This window comes from Thermothielavioides terrestris, chromosome 5 (assembly GCF_000226115.1).
Source record: "Thermothielavioides terrestris NRRL 8126 chromosome 5, complete sequence".
NCBI classification, from domain to species: domain Eukaryota; kingdom Fungi; phylum Ascomycota; class Sordariomycetes; order Sordariales; family Chaetomiaceae; genus Thermothielavioides; species Thermothielavioides terrestris.
Genome location: NC_016461.1, coordinates 4,092,186 through 4,113,005, shown reverse-complemented (window position 1 = coordinate 4,113,005; position 20,820 = coordinate 4,092,186). Strand labels below are relative to the sequence as shown.

General features: G+C 47.4%; 3 protein-coding genes across 3 annotated transcripts; 2 read left to right on the top strand and 1 right to left on the bottom strand.

Moving 5' to 3' along the window:
* Positions 1–3,323: 3,323 nt before the first annotated feature.
* Positions 3,324–5,171, top strand: THITE_2147627 (uncharacterized protein; the record flags this gene model as incomplete). Its single annotated transcript, XM_003657181.1, has 1 exon — positions 3,324–5,171. One exon carries the CDS (start codon positions 3,324–3,326, stop codon positions 5,169–5,171), a length of 1,848 nt encoding a protein of 615 aa, XP_003657229.1.
* A 251-nt stretch (positions 5,172–5,422) lies between these two features.
* Positions 5,423–6,920, bottom strand: THITE_2122738 (uncharacterized protein). The gene is made up of 2 exons (XM_003657180.1): positions 6,390–6,920; positions 5,423–6,270 (listed from the first exon to the last, which is right to left on the bottom strand). Exons 1-2 carry the CDS (start codon positions 6,718–6,720, stop codon positions 5,675–5,677), a joined length of 927 nt encoding a protein of 308 aa, XP_003657228.1. The 5' UTR covers positions 6,721–6,920; the 3' UTR covers positions 5,423–5,674.
* Positions 6,921–17,104: 10,184 nt separating this feature from the next.
* On the top strand, positions 17,105–20,628 carry THITE_2122733 (uncharacterized protein). Its single transcript, XM_003657179.1, has 6 exons — positions 17,105–17,517; positions 17,588–18,811; positions 18,880–19,302; positions 19,427–19,575; positions 19,632–20,087; positions 20,221–20,628. The coding sequence occupies exons 1-6, from the start codon at positions 17,359–17,361 to the stop codon at positions 20,498–20,500; spliced, it is 2,691 nt and encodes an 896-aa protein (XP_003657227.1). The 5' UTR covers positions 17,105–17,358; the 3' UTR covers positions 20,501–20,628.
* The last annotated feature ends 192 nt before the right edge of the window (positions 20,629–20,820 follow it).

Below are 20,820 nucleotides of genomic sequence, written 5' to 3'. Positions count from 1 at the left end.
GTCCTTATTTCTATCTCCAACTTTAAAGAACTTCGTAATAACTAATAGCTAGAAGTTAGAAGATTAGTAGCTAGCTAGCTACTAGATTATAAACGAGTTGCTTAGTTCCTAGCCGATTAACGCGCTTAGAAAGGAGTTTCTATAATATTAAAATATAGTAAATGTTGCTAATAGTCTAAGTCTTAGCCCTAAGATAAACTTTATAGAGTTGATTAAAGTTTCTAAAAGTAGGCTCAATACTATATAAAATTGTAGATAAATAGAAATTTTATCTTAACCTCCGAGCTTAGCTTTATAGAGAAACTAAAGAAAGAATATAAGTATAGAAGAGGTGCTAGCTAGCTACTATTCTACTACTAGTCTAGATACTTTGTAGTTAGATAGATTTTAAAAAATAAATAATGTTTACTCTATATAGTTGATATTGAAACCTTCGATTCTTTAAAAACTATATAGGTATATAGGCTATAGCTTTTTCTATTGCTCTAGAGCCTTTTGCCTACTTCTTTTTCCTTTCCTTCTTCCAACCTTGTAGTTATAGCCATTGCCGCCTACCTACCCACCTACGCTACTATCGTATAAGTTGATTTAAAGCTATTTCTATCGTTGCTATCGCTAAGAAGCTAATTAGCTATATTATAGCTTTAATCTATACTTTTTATATACTCTATAAGTCGGTTAAATCGAAAAATCAGTTGAAATTATAGTAGTATTACGATTAACAATAGCTAATTGAGTTATATAGCAACTTTAAATATAACGATATAGAGCTATATAAGGAGAACAACCCCCCTACCGCTACTAACAACGATACTCCTACTACTAGCGAGTAGCTAGCTCCTACCGCCCTCCTAGCCCCTATCGCCGACCCTCCTACTACCCCCGACTAGTAGTAGTAGCGCCTCTAGCCCTGCCCTATATACTCTATACGCCTTACACCTATTACTACTATTACTACTACTACTACTATTACTATCAACGAGGGCGCTACTAGTAAGTAGCTAGCTCTCGCCGCCCCCTTCGCCCTAGCTACCACCCCTTCCACTACCTTTAGCTAATAGTAGTAGCGCTCTTATACTTGCCCTATACGTTCTACGCCTATTATTACTACCAACACTAGCACTAGTAGTAAGAACATTGCTAGTAAGTAGCTAGCCCCCCCTACCCCTCTAGCCTCTACTACCTCTAGCTAGTAGTAGTAGCACTCCTATATATACTCTATATCTACTACTACTACCAATACTAGTACTAGTAGCAAGAATGCTATTAGTAAGTAGCTAGCCCCTTTCGCTCCCCCTACCTCTACTACCCCTACTACCTCTACTACCTTTGCTAACAAGGATAAGTCTAAGCTAGTTACGTTTAACAACCCTTAGAAGTACCTAGCTAGGTCCTTAGGTATAAAGTCTTTAGTAAAGAGTACTATTTAAGTACTAGTTAATAGCTAGCTAACGTTAGGTAGACTAAGAAGAAGAAAGAGAAGCCTAACTATAGTAAGGTATAAACAATGTTATATATAGTCTACGTTATATATATCTATAATAGGGATATATAGGCCTACTATTTCTAAGAGAGTAAGTATAGTGTTATATTTTTTAATATATTAGATTTATATTCGCTAACTAGTATATAGATTTAAACAATATATACTAGAAGTATACTAAGTAAAGCTATACTAAGTCCTATATTTTTATAAGTAACATTAACTAATGAACGACTACTAGTCTAATATTAATAAGCTACTAGTAACCGCCTTCTATAATTTAGTTAGAGATTATTAAGTAGTATAAGTAAATCTTTAAAGTCGATAAGGATAAGCCTCTACCTATCGACCTTAAAGTATAGAGTAGGCGTTTAATTATAACTATTTATAAGCTATATAGCTCTATAGCTACCTTATATTTATATTTAACTAACTAGTATTAAAAGGTATAATATATAAGGAGACTACCGTTGCCCTGCCCTTAGCTAGCGTTAATATACCTATATCTAGCGCTTTCGCTACCTCTATAGCTTACCTTTTACTCACTAAGGCTAAGCCCTAGTAAAGTATTGAAGAGAGAGTTACTCTAACGGCGAAGCATTAGGCTATAGCTACTAAGTAGCTAGCTACTACTACTAAGGAGTTAGTCTAGCTAGCTCAAAATACTTTAAAGGAGGCTAAGCAATATACTAAAGCCTTAACCTAGATATATAAACATCTTATAAATATTAAATAGAATATTATAAATATACTATACCTCTACTTTATAATTAGCTAGTAGCTAATTAGTATAGTATAAAGAAATTTAGGGTAGGAAGGGTAGTAAAGATAAAGATAAAGATAAAGGTAAGGTAGATATTTAAGTTCAATTCTTTTATTTTAATATATTTCTACTACTACCTAGTAGCTAGCTAGACTCTACCTAAGTCAAATATAGTCTTATACTTCCCTAGCCTAGCTATAGCCTCTATATATAACCTATTCTTATATAGCAAGATAGTAGTAGCTCTAAGGTAGGTTATATCATCTACTACGTAGATTTAACTAATATAGCGTAGATACGGCGATAGCCCGTAGCTAGCCCGCAATGTAAGCGCGCTATTACCTACCTTTAAGCGCGCTATACCCTAGAATATACGCGAAGACCCCCTGCCGGTACTGCTATAGTACTTCGAGTTGTGGTGGGGGGGTGGCGTTGACAGGGGCCGGAAATTAGTCTTAGCGGGACCTCTTTAACGACGACCAGAATTGGTGAAGACGAGTGGCAGGTTTCAGAAAACAACTGGGGCCAGCTGCGTCCGTTTCGACGGACCCTGCATCAACGGCTCACCTGACCGCGTGTGGAGGAGGCAAGCTAGCGCGTCGAGCTAGCGGGTCAACCCCCTGCAGTTGACAGCCAAAAAAAAATGCAGACCGTTGCCAGTGGAACCACGCACTTCGATGATGCCGGACTCCCACGTTCAAAGAAGCCAGAACGCATCCGGCTCCCCGCATCCACTGCCGCGCCGTTGCCTCAATTCACGACCGTTGCCCCAATTCGCGAAGTCCTTGTCGAATCGCGGGGCGCAAGCCTGCCGTCGGGCGAAACAGATAATAACCTGCGGTGCGGCGCCTCCAGCTGCTGCTGCATGCCAGTTGCCTCCACTGCTTGATTGACCCCTCCACAACGCACAACGCGCTGTCGCATCTCCTGTCCACACGTATACCATCGTACCACGCGTACACAAGTAAACAAGTAAACAACGGCCGCCGCCTGACTCTCAATCGCCAGTCGTTTCGCTCCAAGTCACTGGCACCATCACTGCGCTGCGCTGTGCTGCCCTGTTTCTGGTCTGCGCCGATGCGATTGAGTATGATGCCGACAACAAAGAAAAAACTGGGATCAATCGGTCTGTTTATGCGCCAGGCCGACGGGACCATCAGTGGCCCCGGCAGCAGCCCCCGGGCAGGCGTAGTGGGCCTTCCTGCAACGCCTGCACCCGTTAGCCAGGCGACAACCCAGCACTCGCAACTCCCGGTCCCCCAGCTGCAGCCCCCACCAGAAATCATCGCCGCTCGGCAGGAACGAAAGCTCCCCGACACGCCCGCGACTGCCAGGTCAATACCAGTGCCCAGGGCCGGTCGACCTGGAAACGCGGCCGCATCTCAGCCAACCGCGTCCATGAGCCTGCCCACCCAGCATTACCACCCGATGCAGCGCACGCGGACGTCGGCCTCGGACACGGCGCGCGAAACCCAGCGCGGCCACAACGCGTGGGAGGACTCGACCGTCGCCTCCATGTTTGGCGACAGCGAGAGCAGGGCTGCGTCGGAGAGGCTGCGTGTGCCCCAGATAGGCCACGGCCGCCACCACAGCGATGCTCCCCAGCTCCAGTCCCAGCCGAGGCCACACCAAGCTCCCCAACCCGCCCAGCCCGCTCGCACCCAGGCCAGGCACGACGAAAACCTGCCGTTTGTTATTGGCGAGAACGGCATCCTCAAGGTCATCCCACCGCCCAGCACCAGCAAGGCGCCCGAGGCACCTGCTGGTTCTCCCCCGGCCACCAATGCCACGCCGGGTGGTATTTTTGACGACCAGAGCGTCAAGCTCTCCGACGACTTATATCATGAAGCGCGCCAGCCCTTCGAGACCCCCACCAGGACCAGCGGGCTGAGGAGAACCAAGCTGGCGTATCGAGACAACCGCGATCTTAAGAGCAACGCATCGTCAGACCGAAGTGGCCCCAACTGCTCGCCAGAGTCACAGAGCCTGAATCTGTCGCCCGAGAGACAGGCGGAGGCAGGCAATCACATCGAGAAGATCAGACTACAGGAGCGGCTCAAGCGCGACCGCGAGCGGCAGCGTGAGCGTGACCGAGAGCGAGAGCGCGAGAGGGAACGGCAGCGCGAGCAGGAGCAGGAACGGGAGCGGGAGCGGGAGCGAGAGCTCCAACACAAGCGGTCGACCGTGTTTGAGAACCTGACGCCACTCGAACTCGAAGACCTCGACTTCGACGACACCAAGGCGGCAGTCGTCTCGTCCAGCACCGGCGTCGACCCGGAGGCGCTCAAGGAAGCGCTGCAGCGCACGCCGCGGGCAAGCCGCCCGCCCCAGCCGCAGCCGCAGCCGCAGCAACAGCTGTTCCCGCCGCAGAACAAGCTCCTCAGCGAAGTCCCAGCGCCGCTGGGGCGGACAGGCAGCCGCCGCCTCCGAGAGCCGTCGCAGGACGCGGCACCCACCACGTCCACAGCCACGTCGCGCAAGCGCCGCCAGAGCCTCGACTACAACGACGCCGAGCTGCACGCCATGAGCTACTCGGAGCTGCGCAGCCAGGCCTTCGACTTCGACCCGCAGGCGGCGGCGCTGCAGCAGAGCGCGCTGCCGCCGGCGGGCGGCAGCATCGAGGAGCGGCTGGAGCACTACCGCGGCAAGGGCAGCCTGGACCAGCACGAGTTCTTCGCGCGCCTGTCGGTGGACGAGTGGGACGAGGCGGGCGACTGGTTCCTCGCCCGCTTCGGCGACGTCGTGCGGCGGCTCAAGCAGGCCCGCCGCGCCAAGCGGCTGCTCGTCCAGCGCTTCGAGGCCGAGATCGCCGCCCGCGAGGAGGCCGTGCGCGCCAAGATGGAGGGCATCGCGCGCACCCTCGAGGACCTTAAGCAGGAGGGCCAGAGCATGATGCAGGGCAAGGATGTGGATGTCGAGTTTTGAGCGACTGCGACTGCGGAGGGGTGGTAAGTGGAGGGTGTAATGGTGGGAGAAGGGGGGATTATGGTCGCGGTGGTATGTTTGCTCCACGGTACGGGTGTATACGACAGACGATATTTTTCTCGTCGCTCTACCGCGCTGGCCGTTTTCTCTCTCTTTTTTACAACTATTTTTTTCTTTTCTTTTTCTCGCTTTCTCTCTTCTCTTTCTTCCACTTTTTTCCACTTAAAAAACCTGGCTTATGATTAACGAGCTAACGACCAAGAGCACGCCATTGTTGACGACTTTATGACTAACGAAACTTGATGACGACAAGCGGCGGGATATAGCAGTGCCTGGGCAACATCTATTGTTATTAATTTGCATGGGATGGACGGAGCTGCATCTCTCATCGCAGAGAGAGTGGGGTGAAGCTAGGTAACTTCACATAGATGGCTAGGTATGTAGCTGGTATCTAAAGTAGATCTCTCTCTCTTTTTTAGTCTACGACGCACCGTTCTACCAGATCATATCACCATACTCTCCTTCACCCTCCGATCCCGCCCGACAACCAGCCTCAACTGCCGCCCCGTCCCCTTCCCCGCAGCCGCCAGCACCCCCTCCCGCACCCCGTCCGTGTACAGCTCGTACGCGGGGTAGTACGCGTCGACGAAGCGGACGACCTGGTCCTCGGACATGCCGGCGCCGCGCTCGCGGCGCAGCTGCGCCTCCTGCTCGGCGCGCCACGCGTACACGTACGCCGTGTCCTCGGCGTCGACGTGCACGAACGCGTCGAGCGCCGCGTTGACCAGCCCGTCGTAGGCGGCCAGCCGGTCGTTGACGAAGAGCAGGTGCTCGAGCTTGTGCCGGTGCAGCGTGCGCGCGCCGGGCGCGCGCCACTTGCGCTCCAGCGTGTCGGCCGGCAGCGGCCGGAAGCCGACGCACCAGCCTTCGAGGATCAGGACTTGCGGCGGGCTGGTGGCGCTGGTGGTCGGCCAGGACGACGGCGGCACGCGGTCGCCGAGGCCGGAGAAGGCGGATTTGTCGTACTGCGGGATCGGGGTGGGCTTGCCGGCGCTGAGGGAGGTTAGGAAGGTCTCGAACAGGGCGAGGTCGTGCGTTCCTGGGGGCAAGCGTCAGCTTTTAGGTGTTCCTCTCCCTGTTCTTTTTTCTCCCCGGCTTCCAGAGGGGTTTAGGGGCGGCAACGGCGGGGATGGGAAGTAGAAGGCTGGGAGAGCACACCTGGCTGGCCCCTGTACTGCACCAGCGCATTATCTGGATGCGCCGCTGCCAGGGCAAGCTGGTCTGCATGGGTGAGGTAGAAGTCGTCGATGCTCACCACCAGCGTCGGGAGACCCTCGCGATCCTGCAGGGTCTCGGCCAGAGCGCGGACCAGGGTTGTCTTGCCGACGCCCTGCACGCCGTTTATCCCGACGATGAACGGCCGTGTACTGCTCGGCCCCTCGGTCTGTTTCTTGTACTTGGCGAGCTGCTCGAGGATGAAGGGGATGCAGAGAGGTGACTTGTCGTCGACCACGCGCGTCTGCAGGGGTGCATCGGGCGTGGCGGCCATTGCCCTTTTTGGTCTCGAGGGGCTGTCTTGGCGCGAGATCCGGGTTTCCTAGTTGTCTCCCGCGGTCGTCTGGGGCGTCGCAGTTGGGCATTCAAGCATAAAGCTCCCGTTGCGCTCCCAGCCAGTCGTTGGGGCTGCAGCCTTGGGATTTCCAAGCCGGTGTTTGGCTGGCGGCACGTCGCGGGAAACGCAATGACGACAGAAACCCGGGGGCTTTTTGGGGTTCATTGTGGGGTGCATCCGGGGGTGAAGCGCGGGGAAGCTTCGAGGTGTGGGGGAGCAGATCGAGACGGGGAAGCTTCCGGGCCAGCCCCATTATCAAGTTCTGAGCCAGAACAGCCTGCGTTGTTGTCCAAGTGAATCGGCCATGTAAAGGAGAGCGCCCTCTGTGGGACAGCTTATGAATCCCACCTTGCTCTGTTGCAATCTGAATTCAACCTTTGTCTGTGTTGTTCCCGGCTGGGGCAGCTCGATGGATGATGCTGGAACCCGTCCGTTCCGAGACCGCATCCGGATTAGAGACGGAGCTTTGCCGGACAACCAGGGCAACCGATCAATGCCGGATACGAACCCGAGGACGCCTCGAGCCTTCACATCGTTGCGAGTTGCTGCAGCGAGATGCGGACTTCAAAGCAACTAGTAACTTTCAACCGGGTCTTAAACGTTGACTACGGGTATATACAATGGGATGCCATACACAGTAAAATCACTTCGTCCTGCGCAACGTGAACTCAACCGAGGGAAAAGGTCATCCGGGCCACCCCCTGCTCCGCTGCGCTCTGCTGATTGGCCATAGGCAACGGCCCAGGCTTGGCCGCGGTGAATTGCATGTGAAATGTGCTTGGGCAAGGCAGGTGGGGGCCGTAAAAACAAACGGTGGAGGTGGTTAATTTTTCTAAGTATAGGAGGTGAGCATCTGCTATGCTAAATGCTCTCTATGCTCCCCTGCTGATAATGACTAATTTCCTCCATCCTCCAAGGTGGTCTGTGCTACCTTCTACAAGCTTCCCCCCTCTATAATAATGCGATGACCCCATCGCAATAATAAATGAAACTGCCTATTATAAAGATCCCTCTGTCAATACCGCAAAAGAGGGCTAAAAGTCAAGGTCAACTGTCCTCCCTCTACTCCTATTATACCTATTCCAGTATCACTTCCCGACCCTAAATAATAGATTCCTAAGCTTCTTCAGAGCTAGCCAACTTTTCTATCTACAAAGGCAAGTCTATATCCTCTACCTTAGCTATTATCCACTATGCCCTAGATCTATATACCTTGAGGTGGTCAATATACACCTTGTACAATGGGCTAGGTTTCGACATATGCTAGACCTAATATATATATAGAGACGCTATACCTATAACTCTCAATAGACTAGTTTATCGAGGATTAAACTTCGACCTATCCTTATACTCCTTGTCCTAAAGTTCTAAAACCTACTAGCCTTAGGCAAAGTATCGAACTAGCTACTCGTTAGAATGCTTATCGGCTTTAATAGCTAACTTAGAAGCGATATACAGTTGATACTCGTCCTAATCGTCAATATAGTAAACGATATAGTTAGCGACATCTTTATTTGACTTAAATATATTAGGTATAATATAAAGATACGCTTCCTCTAGTACCTATATATATATAGGCTCAAATCCTAAGAAAGCCTTCGTAGGGGATATACCAATAGATCGAGAGAATCGAGTATTAATGTCGACAACTATAGATAGGAGGGCTATTAGCTATAGATGTCGCTAGCTTTCTAACTATCTAACTGCCTATTGTATAAGCTACGCCTTTATAAGCCTAACGCAACGCTCAATTATACTAGTGCTCTATAGGTAGGAAACTAGCCTAAAAACCATCTCTATACTATACTATCGAAATATCTAGATAAAAGTCGTATTGCTAAAATAGCTACTATTGTTAGAATAGGTCTACTATAGCTACCCAACGATAGGAGCCCAGATATACACTATAGTATAGGCGACTATATAAGCTGATACTTCTATTAAAGCTTAGGCAAAGAGGAAGCAAATAAAGTAGTTAACTCCTAGAAGGATATATCGTCGGCTATCTAGGCTAGCCAATGAAATAGGGCTAATAAAATCTAGGCCAAAAAGCTATATAGGCTAGAAGATAGCGATATATCTTAGAATACTACTACGAAGGCTCTAACTAATTAATTAGCAAGTCTTATAAGCTTAGCAATAGGCCTTAACATTAGCTACTTATATTAGCTACTAGAATCTCCCTCTAAGCTTCTATATAGTTATAGCGTCGGCAAAGTGTCTATAGCTATTGTAAGCCTAAACTAAGATCTTAGCTCGCTTAGTAGGCAAAATATATAAAGCTAAACTCTTATCCTGCTCAATGCGGAATAGCGAGTTGTTGGTTAGGCGAAAGTTCAAAGCTTACCGTTTTACTTAACGGCGTCGATATCGGGGGAGATACTAAATGCCTTTATCTCCTTCTATTAGCTATACTACAATGTTATTATACTAAGTGTCAGTGAACGTCGTTCTAATAGCCTTGAGGTGATATTGTAGATACTTGCTAGGGTAGCTACTAAATGGCAGATCAGTAAAATGTAGTATTAGCCTAGTCGAGTCGTCTATACGTATTATTGACCTAATGCTCTACCACTCTCCTAATCTATAGTCGAGTATATCTTAGAGAGGGCCTATTAGTCTAGACATACTATCAGTAATCCCAATGATCTTATCTATATTCGGTCGATAGTAGAAGATGACGTCGAACTCGGTAATCTTATCGATTTATCGAACTACCTTTAAATAGACCTCGTTAAAGTTGTTTATAGACTATATAATAGATAGGTGGTCGGTATAGATATAGATCGGAAAATCGGATACCTAAGTAATCTATTGCGATTTCTTTAGTGCCTTAACAATAGCTAGAGTTTCCTTCTCTAGCACTAAATACTAGGACTTAGTATCTATTAAGCTAAACGATATAAATATATTGATCTCGATGTTCTTAAAGTACTAGGTTTACTAATATTCTTTATTTGGATATACTTCTAGGCTAAGCTAAAATATAATTGCTCTAAGCTCTGTCTTACTTATATTAGTCGCAATATAGAAGGCTTTAGTAAGATCAATACTGTAGATCGTATTTTGTTAAATTGACCGATAAATCCGCTAAATAGCCTCGTTGTACTTTGCTATTTAGTAAAGCGAGTCGCGAGGTTTCTATTCCATTACTACTAACTTCTTCCTAGTCGTAGTAGTAGTGGTAATAACTTTAAAAAACGTAGTCTTTAGCTTTTGTACTAGATTAGCCCTCCCTAGGATATATCTCTGTAAAAATAGAGTTATAAAAATCAGTTGTTACGCCTCCTCCTATGTCTTAGGCGGCGACTTAGCCTACTGTTCTGCCTACTACTGGAACTTCTGCCGATATTTCTGAGTAGGAAAAATTTTTCTGCCTATAAGCTGAAATCCAACTACTTTGATCTAGTCTATAAAGAATTCTAATTTCCTAGGAGCTAAAGAGACTAGACTAAAGGCAACCTATAGGAAGTAAACCTTATAGAGAAACGTAAGGTAGCTCTAGAAGTTATAGCCGCTTATAAGATAATCGTCGATATAGATAGTAAGACAGTTGCTAATAGACTTATAGTAGCTAAGAGCAGATAGCAATACTAGTAAAAGCTATATAGATCCCAACAAGGTAAGTTTCTATAGTAGTTTCTAAGTGATTAGCTAATCGGTGTCTAGCGAGCGGATTAGCTAGCTACATTGTCGACAATGCCAATTGAAATTTAGTCCTAGTCTTTCCAACAACGCCCTGAAAACTAGGTTACTAAACTAGGTGTATATTATAAGTATATTCTTTAGGCCTTACGTAATACAACGGTAGGTAAACTACCTATTTAGTGAAATGAAGCTGGTTAGCCATTTATCTCCTAGACAGATAGGGAGTGCCTAGTAGCTATTAGAGATATTGGTTTTTAAATAACAAGTCGGTTTCTCTAAACCAACGTTATTTAAATCCGATTCTATATTATAGTATAGGTAAGTCGACTTGACGGTGTTGGAATTGATAGGCCGAAAATTATAGACAACGCGATAAACCCTTTGCTCTAGTAGACGAGATAACTAGCTAGGTTTGTCTATAAAGATGGTCTATACTCTATATAGGCTTTCGCTATATAAGATGATCGCCGCTTCTTCTATCTTCCTAAAGATGTAGTTTACAAAGTGCTAATAACCTAGGGAGTACCGAAATAGCTACGGTCTAACAACTAGCTTGGCCCTAGGCCTAGTAATAATAGGATACTCTACGATATTGGTAGGTGGTAAATCTTCTAGGGAGAAAGCGAAGTAGTCCTTCTAGGTATAGTAGAGCTAGCGGGCTACGGTTGCCCTATCTAGATCGGAAGTAGCAACTAGGCCTAAGGTGATCCTAGAGTTTTTGAACCAAGAGTCGACTATACTCTATAGACTCTATGAAAATGGCCATTTTTACAAGGAGTAGCGGATTTCAAAGGGGTCCCTCTTCGAATTTCGATTTTACTACTAAAATGCTGTCTTAGGCCTTGGGGAGTAGTGTAGGCTAAGTTCTTTCAGCTTCTTCCACTGTTGTAGGGTAATCCCTATAGCCTCTAGGGATTTTATAGTTAAGGGCTGTAAACTACAAAGACAGAATTTCTTATTAGTTAAAGCTAGTTTCTAATATCTTAGGGGAGGTTCTTAGGGCCTTAGGGTAGTATCGTAGTAATAAGTAGGAGGATTCTTAGGCTATCCTAGAGACTTAGTGAGGCTAGCTAGTTTCTATAGGAAATCTAGAAATCTAGGCTAAGGGCTTTGAAAAACTAGATTCCTACCAAAATGCTATTGAGCGCTATCTTAAGTAGCCCTTCCTATGTTAGTCTGCCCTAGCGTCCCTCTAGCGTAGCTGTCCAAGGCCTAAATCGCCTACTGTCGTTGCACTACTAGCAAGCCTATGGCTAAGGCCGGCCTATACTATAGTGTAATAGTTTCTTCGGCTCTAGTAGTCTTGATAATACTGTCCCTAAGGATCTATATAGAACTCGATATCGCTAAGTATACTAAACGTACGATGATACTATCACTAGGTGGCCTCTATCTAGAAAACGGTGCTGGTCAGAGAAGGCTACAATAATATAATTGTATAACTTGTATAAAATAGTCGAGCCTTAACACTAGAGCTAAACGGTAGGGTAATAGTTCTAATAGCAACGGTAACGGTGGCGGCGATGACGCTAATAGCGATAGCGATAGTAGCAACGGTGCGATTAAAGTAATGGATATAGTTATCGCAAATAATATAGTAGATACACCTAGCGTAGCTATAGGTAATAAGTCACTTAGCGATAAGTTATCTAGAGATGAGTTATATAGTGATAAGTCATCTAGTGACAACGGCGATAATAGTAGTAACGAAGACGGTGACGGAGATAGTAGTAATAGCGGCGATGGTAATAGTGGCAGTAGTAGTGATAGTGGTAAAGGTGGCGAGGAGCGACTATTAGGTGGCTACCTTGATAGCTATATAGCGAAGATCTCTATAATAGTGGTAGTGCCGAATCTAGGCAATAGATTACATAGCATTACGCTATTACCAACGGAAGCGAGGTAGTAGTAAACTATACTATTGGAAGAAGTAGCTAAGTCTGCCTAACTGATCCTAGCAATGCTAGAAGAATCTATAGGCAAATGTTGCCTATAACGCGAAGAATACTCCTAATAAGTAGGAAGAATATATATAAAAGACTTATATAAAGAAATCTCTAAAGAGGAAACTGTTGTTGAATCCTCGATGGAAACTAATAACAACTAAATTATATAAATCTAATACAGCTCTATAAACAATAAGGCCTAGATCCCCTAAGCCTTAGGAATTAGGCCTTTATATTTAGGTTGCTAAGAACATCTTCTAGACCTCTAACGGCGTTGACTATATCCGCTTCTTCCAAGGCTTAATATAGGTCATTGAGCTTATACAACTTAGTAATAACGTCGATACGCTACTCAATGCTAGCCGTCTTTAGTAGGGAGGTCTAATGCTTAACCTCTTTGTCAATGTCGCTAGTAATAATAGGCTCGGCTTCTTTCATAGGTGTTGTATAATGCTCCTATATAATAGTGAAAGGCACTACCAAGGTGAAACCGTTTATAGCTCTGACTATAAGGGTAAGGTCTCCCTAGTCTATACGACCCTTGACGTAGAGAAGCTAGTTGTTCGACAATAGTATATCGGCACCTCTATTGCTATATACGAAGCTGACTATACTAGTGATTACATTGCCAATGTAAAGTATAAAAGTAACGTATTTCGTAATGAAGCTAGTAGTATCGTTGGCTAGGCTGACTTTCTATAGGAACTTCAGTGGGATAGGCGTTAGCCTAAGCTTCTTATAAAACTAGGGAGAGATGTAGTTAAGGGATATACTATAATCAACTATTAGGCACTAGGATTTAATATAGTTGAGGTATCCTTCGATGAAGTAGATGGCGATTACATCGACATTGCAATAGTTGAGGCTACGGCCTATAACAATAGGATAATATAGATCAATAATATCCTAGGAAAGCTAGTAAGGTCTAATCTTAGGTAGGCAAAGATTGATAGTAACAGACTTAACTATATAAGACTAATCGTCCTTCTTTTTATAGTTACTATACTCCTTTGCCATTAGGATATAATTTAAATTGGTCTATAGACATAGTACTAAATCTAGTAGCTAGATCAAATTGATACTGACTTTGACATCTGCTAGTATAGATCCAATGTCAAATAAGGGAATCCTATAGCGTACTAAGCCAACTAAGTATAAGCAAGGCTAAGAAGACGTGCTCAAATCTTCCTATACTTACATCTTGAATCGCTTGTCTTCTACGTTAGGATACTTAGTCAGTTTGGGGGAGTTAGTGTTAGAAGCCTAGGCGTTAGCCTAAAGCTTAGCCTTTACCTGCTAAGCAATCTACTCAATAAGTTTGTCTACTACTATAGTAGCTACAGTATTAGGCCCCGTTATATCAACGTCCTAAGCTATCGCTAATAGACCTCCCTAGGCAAGCTAGGTTGTCGGCTTAGTAGGCTGCTCTATTAGGCGGAGGTCGGGTAGTGTAGCCTCTAGCATTAGCGGTATAGTAGATAGGAAATCCTAAGCTACTACAACCTTATCCTAATAGTCCTTATTATCTATAATATTACGAATATAGTCTTTGTCTCGAATATACTCTTTAATCTAGCGAATAGCTAAGGGATTAAATCGGACCTTCTTCTACTTCGAAATGACTAGCTTAGTTATTAGCTTTAAAGCGGGCTTAGAAGTCAATTTATCCTTTTTCTTAGTAGGAGGTAGGCGAGCTACCTTTAGGTTGTAGGCTATTAGGTGAATAATAAGCTAATGGGCGTCCTTAATAGCCTAAGCCTCGGCTATTATATGCTCTATTTCCTATTAAGTGGCTATAGCGTTACCTACTAAGAGTATTGCTATTAAAGGAGGCTTAGTAGTCAATGTAGATATATATAGAGCTTCCTCTTAGGTAGGGGCTACTCTCTACAACTAGTTACAATGTAGAGCACTAGACTATATAGCTATAGGAGGTAGCTAATTCGCAATTCAATAACGAAAGTTGGCCTCTTAGATATACGATAGGATTTTATACTAGTAGAGGCACTCTAGTGTTATATAGTCGGCATCTATAACACTATATCAATCGTAGTAAAACCGTTAAAAGAGTCTAAACTATAGTTAGAGTTATACTCTTTAAATGTTGGGAAGGGGCGAAGTAGGACAATATAGCTAAAACTAACTAGGCTGAAACTGACCTAGCTAAAACTAGCCTAACTGATCCTACTTAGGGTTATATAGCTAACGATATTGAATATTCTAAGGGTAGGGAATAGGCTAGGCTAGAGGGGCTAATCGAATAGCTATAGCGATCGACTCTATAAGCTTCTTGATAAGCTACAATTAAGGGTCCTAATTATCTTTATCGACTTCTTCTTCTATAGGCTTCTCTATCTCCTTAAGCTCTGAGGCTATATACTAAATCTTAGTATAGATATCCTTGAAAGTTATATCCTTAGACAACTTATCTCTATAGTTATATAGGACTATTTTCTAGGTACTATAAAAGCGATTATAAACTTAAGCCTAAAGGGCTAGATCTTTTTTACCGTTGTATATTCCTAAGATAAGTCGGTTAACAAGGATATATTTAACTTTTAGATCTAAGATTCTACGCTCTAGATCTCTAGCTTAGCGCAAATAATAGTTTAGTAGCTCTCTATTATTCTAGGTAAAAGAGCTAGCTATAATAAAGTCGTTAATAGATTCGGAGGCCTTAGGCTCTAGGAACTAGGCTAGAAATACTGCTTTAATATCCTTGAGGTTTTTACAATTACCTTAGTAACTAGATAGCTACTATTTATATACTAGGCTATAAAGTCTAGCGACAAATTAATATAGGGTGACGTTGTCTACTATATCCTAGGCGATATCCAACATTTGGATATATATATAGATCGTAGAGATATAGAACTGGGCCAACTCCCGGTACTAGCTATAAAACTCTGGCTACGATACTATTGTGCTAGCGCCTTTATAACGCTACGTTATAGAGAGTAGTGCTACAACGGCTAGGCGTCGAAGCGATAGTAGGTTGGAAATGAGCAAAGACGATACTAATGATTTACTACTAGCTTCGTATCGCTCTAATACTCTAAGTTCCTAAAACTAGGATTGCAATAGGGCTAAACCAATCTCTAGGCTTATAGGTATAGAAGATAAAGTAGCTTGATCCTATAGGGTTTTCTACAAAGACTTTCTAAATAACGACGATATAAGAAAATTGGCTACGCTAATATACTACGTTGATTAAAAGAATTTTAGTAATAGTAATATAGCAAACAATTAAGGGGGCTAACGGATACTCTAAACTAAGAAACAACTAGGTACACTATAGGAACGCGACGCCCCTTGAAACAATAGTGATAATAATTATAGGATCGATCTCCTCTCCTAGTCTAAAGTAGGGTAGACGTCCTTTATCTAATATATTAAGCGCTACCCCTACAATCTATGTACCTACCTTGCCACTATGAAATCTACAATAGTCTTGCCGACTTGTGATACTAGATAATGTAATAGGGTGCCGCTCTAGTGATATTAAAGGAAGGAAAGAAGTCCCTATAGAGGTAGATAAGAGGTAGATACTACGTAGTATACTTAGTAGGTACTAGGTATAGCTAGGCTAGGGGAAGCTACGATTTTCTAAGTCTAACTTCCTTAGGTTTTTAGTCGAAGGGAAGGTCGTACTAGCTACTTTAGGTAAAGATTTGAATTCTAAGTTCAAGGCCTCTATTAGAGCTGCTAAAGCTTAGTATAAGTCTACTACCTATCGACTTCCTTTGTATCTAGGGTATATCTAGCTACTCTAGGGCCTTGGTAGATGTAAAATCGAAGTCCCAACTTCCTAACTGTCGAGGCTGATTTCTAAAAACCTTGGTAGAAACCTTGGGGAGGTTTCTTAAGGGCTTGGGTAGGTGTTATAGCGATAAGTAGAGGGATTCTTAGACTATCGTAGAGGTTGACTAGAAAGTCGAGGTCTCTAGACTTAAGCTTGATCTAGGCTATAGCGATATACGTCTAGGAATATTTTTTGGCTACTATTGCTGATCAGTCTGTCTTAGCGTCCCTCTAAGGCGACTGTCTAAGGCCTTGGTCGCTCGTTGTCGTTAGGCCCTCAGTATGCCCGTCTCCTCTACTAGCTTCTACAAGGCCGTTAGCCGCTATAACGGTTTCTTCTACCCTAGTGTAAATGATATAGATGGCCTAAGCCGCTATAAAATCGCGCTTGTAAATTTATAATAGTGATAGTAATAGTAAACTAGCGTCGATGCTGCTATTAAGAAATAGGCCTTTAAACAGCTATAAACAAATAAATAGACTAGAGGCTAATACTAGTATCGAGGCCTAAACTAAGAGAAAATAGCACTACTATACGTATAATCGAATAACTAAATTGTAATATAATCAAAGCCCAACTGATAGGGCAAAACATTATACCGTCAAGGTGTCAACCGTCAAACTACTAAAGAAAACAGTAAACAACGTCGGGGCAATGTCGCCGAGAAAACGTCGAAGAAAACCGGGGCCTAGACCGGATCGTAGAAGGGCTATACAACTAGAAGAAAAGGGAATAGCCTTAGGCGGGATGAAGCTACCTAAATCCTATTATTGGGCACTATAAAAACAAACGGTGGAGGTAGTTAATTTTTCTAAGTATAGGAGGTGAGCATCTGCCATACTAAATGCTCTCTGTGCTCCCCTACTGATGATGACTAATTTCCTCCATCCTCCAAGGTGGTCTGTGCTACCTTCTACAGCCGTTGCGTCTCGGCCGGTGTCCCCGCCTCTCGGCAAAGCTGGCTAACAGTGGCACCCCATTCATTGCCTCGGCTTAACGAGGACCGGCAGCTCAGCCCTGTTACACTTGCCGACGTCAAAGGGATTGCTGACTGCATAAAACAAGTAGGGAGAGAGCGGCTGCCTTCTTGTGCCTTTTACCCAAATCCAGACTGGAGTGCCCAATTTCTACCCCTTCTTCCCTTTTGCCGCATTTCTTCGCATTCTTCCCAGATTCAGCATGACGGACCAATTGAGATTCGACGGCCAGGTGGTTGTCGTCACCGGCGCGGGCGGCGGTCTCGGCAAGGCCTATGCCACGTTCTTTGCATCGCGCGGCGCCAGCGTGGTGGTCAACGATCTCGGCGGGTCATTCAAGGGCGAGGGCAACGACACCAAGGTGCGTATGCTTTGATCATGATCGGGTTGGGGATTGCCTGGGTCCCGCCGTGTTAACGCAACACTGCTAGGCCGCCGATGTCGTCGTCAACGAGATCAAGGCCGCGGGCGGCAAGGCTGTGGCCAACTACGACAGCGTCGAGTATGGCGACCGGATCATCGACACGGCCATCAAGGCCTTCGGTCGCGTCGACGTGCTCATCAACAACGCCGGCATCCTGCGCGATGTCAGCTTCAAGAACATGAAGGACCAGGACTGGGACCTCATCTTCAAGGTGCACGTCAAGGGCAGCTACAAGTGCGCCCGCGCCGCCTGGCCCCACTTCCGCAAGCAGAAGTACGGCCGCATCATCAACACGGCCTCGGCCGCCGGCCTGTTCGGCAACTTCGGGCAGACGAACTACTCGGCCGCCAAGCTCGCCATGGTCGGCTTCACCGAGACGCTCGCCAAGGAGGGCGTCAAGTACAACATCATCTCCAACGTCATTGCCCCCGTCGCCGCGAGCCGCATGACCGAGACCGTCATGCCCCCCGACGTCTTGGCCCTCATGAAGCCCGAGTGGGTCGTGCCCCTGGTGGCTGTCCTGGTGCACAAGAACAACACGAGCGAGACGGGCTCCATTTTCGAGGTCGGCGGCGGCCACATTGCCAAGCTCAGGTGGGAGCGGTCGAGCGGCCTGCTGCTCAAGTGCGACGACACCTACACCGCGAGCGCCATCCTGAAGAAGTGGGACCGTGTGGGCGACTTCTCCAAGCCCCAGTATCCCACCGGCCCCAACGACTTCACCGCCCTCCTCGAGGAGTCGCAGAAGCTGGGTCCGAACGAGCAGGGCGAGAAGATCGACTTCACCGGCCGCGTCGCCCTCGTCACCGGCGGTGGTGCCGGTATCGGCCGTGCTTACTGCTTGGCCTTCGCTAAAGCGGGCGCCGCTGTGGTTGTCAATGATGTTGCTAACCCCGACGACGTGGTCAACGAGATCAAGAAGATGGGCGGTAAGGCCGTGGCCGCCAAGTTCTCGGCCGAGGACGGTGATGCTGTGGTCAAGACGGCCATCGACGCTTTCGGTCGCATCGACATTGTCATCAACAACGCTGGCATTCTGAGGGATAAGGCCTTCACCAACATGGATGACAGCCTCTGGGACCCTGTCATGAACGTGCACGCCCGCGGTACCTACAAGGTCACCAAGGCCGCCTGGCCCTACTTCCTGAAGCAGAAGTACGGCCGCATCGTCAACACCACGTCGACCAGCGGCATCTATGGCAACTTTGGCCAAGCGAACTACTCTGCGGCGGTAAGCAGGGAATCCCAACCTCGGGTGAGGCGAGGCAAAAAAAGATACAGGCTAACCGAAGCGGACAGAAATGCGCCATCCTGGGTTTCTCGCGCGCGCTTGCTCTCGAGGGTGCCAAGTACAACATCTTCGTCAACACTATTGCCCCTAATGCGGGCACAGCGATGACCAGGACCATCCTGCCCGAGGAGCGTGTCCGGGCGTTCAAGCCCGACTACATCGCGCCCCTGGTGCTCGCGCTCTGCAGCGACAAGGTGCCAAACCCGACCGGCGGTCTGTACGAGGTCGGCAGCGGCTGGGTCGGCCAGACGAGGTGGCAGCGCTCCGGCGGGCACGCGTTCCCCATCGACGTGCCGCTCACCCCTGAGGAAGTCGTCAAGCACTGGCGCGACATCGTCACGTTCGACGACCGCGCCGACCACCCCGAGAAGACGCAGGACAGCCTGGAGAAGATCATGGCGAACTTGGACAACCGGAGCGGCGAAGGAAAGGTATGATCCTCTTTCCTCCCTGCCTCCGGGGCCTGTTTTTTTGTTCCCATCTATGTACCATAGTATCATGATATGTTTCAAGTGTAAAATTACATGAAATGTTAACGAGTTTCTGTTCCCGTAGAGTGCGTCCGGCGGCAACAAGTACCTCGACGCCATCCAGGAGGCGCTCAAGGCCGAGGGCAAGGGCACCGAGTTCAAGTACACGGAGCGCGACGTGATGCTCTACAATCTCGGCATCGGCGCGAAGCGGACCGACCTGCGCTACGTCTTGTAAGATGGATGCCCGCATAGTTGCTCTCCAGCCGCAGGACTGACAAGCCTACCAGCGAGGGCAACGACGAGTTCCAGGCGATCCCCACCTTCGGCGTGATCCCGCCGTTCGACGCCGAGACGCCCTACAACCTGGACGACCTGGTGCCCAACTTCTCGCCCATGATGCTGCTCCACGGCGAGCAGTACCTCGAGATCAAGAAGTACCCGATCCCCACGTCGGGCAGGCTCATCTCCAAGGCCCGGCTGCTCGAGGTGGTCGACAAGGGCAACGCGGCCATCGTCCGGTCGGGCGTGACGACGGTCAACGCCGAGACGGGCGAGGAGCTCTTCTACAACGAGATGACCGTCTTCCTGCGCGGCTGCGGCGGCTTCGGCGGCCAGAGCAAGCCCGCCGACCGCGGCGCCAGCACCGCCGCCAACAAGCCCCCCGCGCGCGCGCCGGACGTCGTCGTCGAGGAGAAGACCACCGAGGAGCAGGCCGCCATTTACCGGCTGAGCGGCGACTACAAGTATGTCCTTCCCTCCCTCCCGCATCTACCTATCCTATCCTATCCCAACCTCCCAACCTCCCGTGCCTCCCTCCCGCAACCCCCTATCAATAATTTGACAAGCTAACTAACTCTCCTTTTTCCACAAAAAAAGCCCCCTCCACATCGACCCGGCCTTCGCCAGGGTAGGCGGCTTCAAGCAGCCGATCCTGCACGGCCTGTGCTTCTTCGGCATCGCCGGCAAGGCCGTCTACGAGCGCTTCGGCCGCTTCCGCAGCATCAAGGTCCGCTTCGCCGGCACCGTCGTCCCGGGTCAGACCCTCGTCACCGAGATGTGGCGGGAGCCGGGCAACAGCAAGAAGGTCATCTTCCAGACCAAGGTCAAAGAGACGGGCAAGCTGGCTATCGGTGGGGCCGCGGCGGAGTTGGTGTAGTGTAGTTCGGTGTTGTCAGTGCTTGAATTGGGTCGGTCGTGCTGTGAAAATCAGGGAAGGGGCCGGTCGTTGGACTGGGTATTGGCGAGATGAACGTGTGTATGATTTTAGGAAGTCCGGTTTGTGAACTAACTCTGGTTTCCTGGTTAACTAGATGGAGACTGTCACAACCTGAAGCTTTTTGCAACGGTGTTGCTAGGGAATATCCGCTGGCTCTATTCTCTTCTTCCTTTTTCTTATCACTGGTCGAGACCATCACCTACTATCCGCGAGTCTTGCCCAGGCCGGCGCTCTCAACGTCCCTCGCTCCCCCCCCGAAC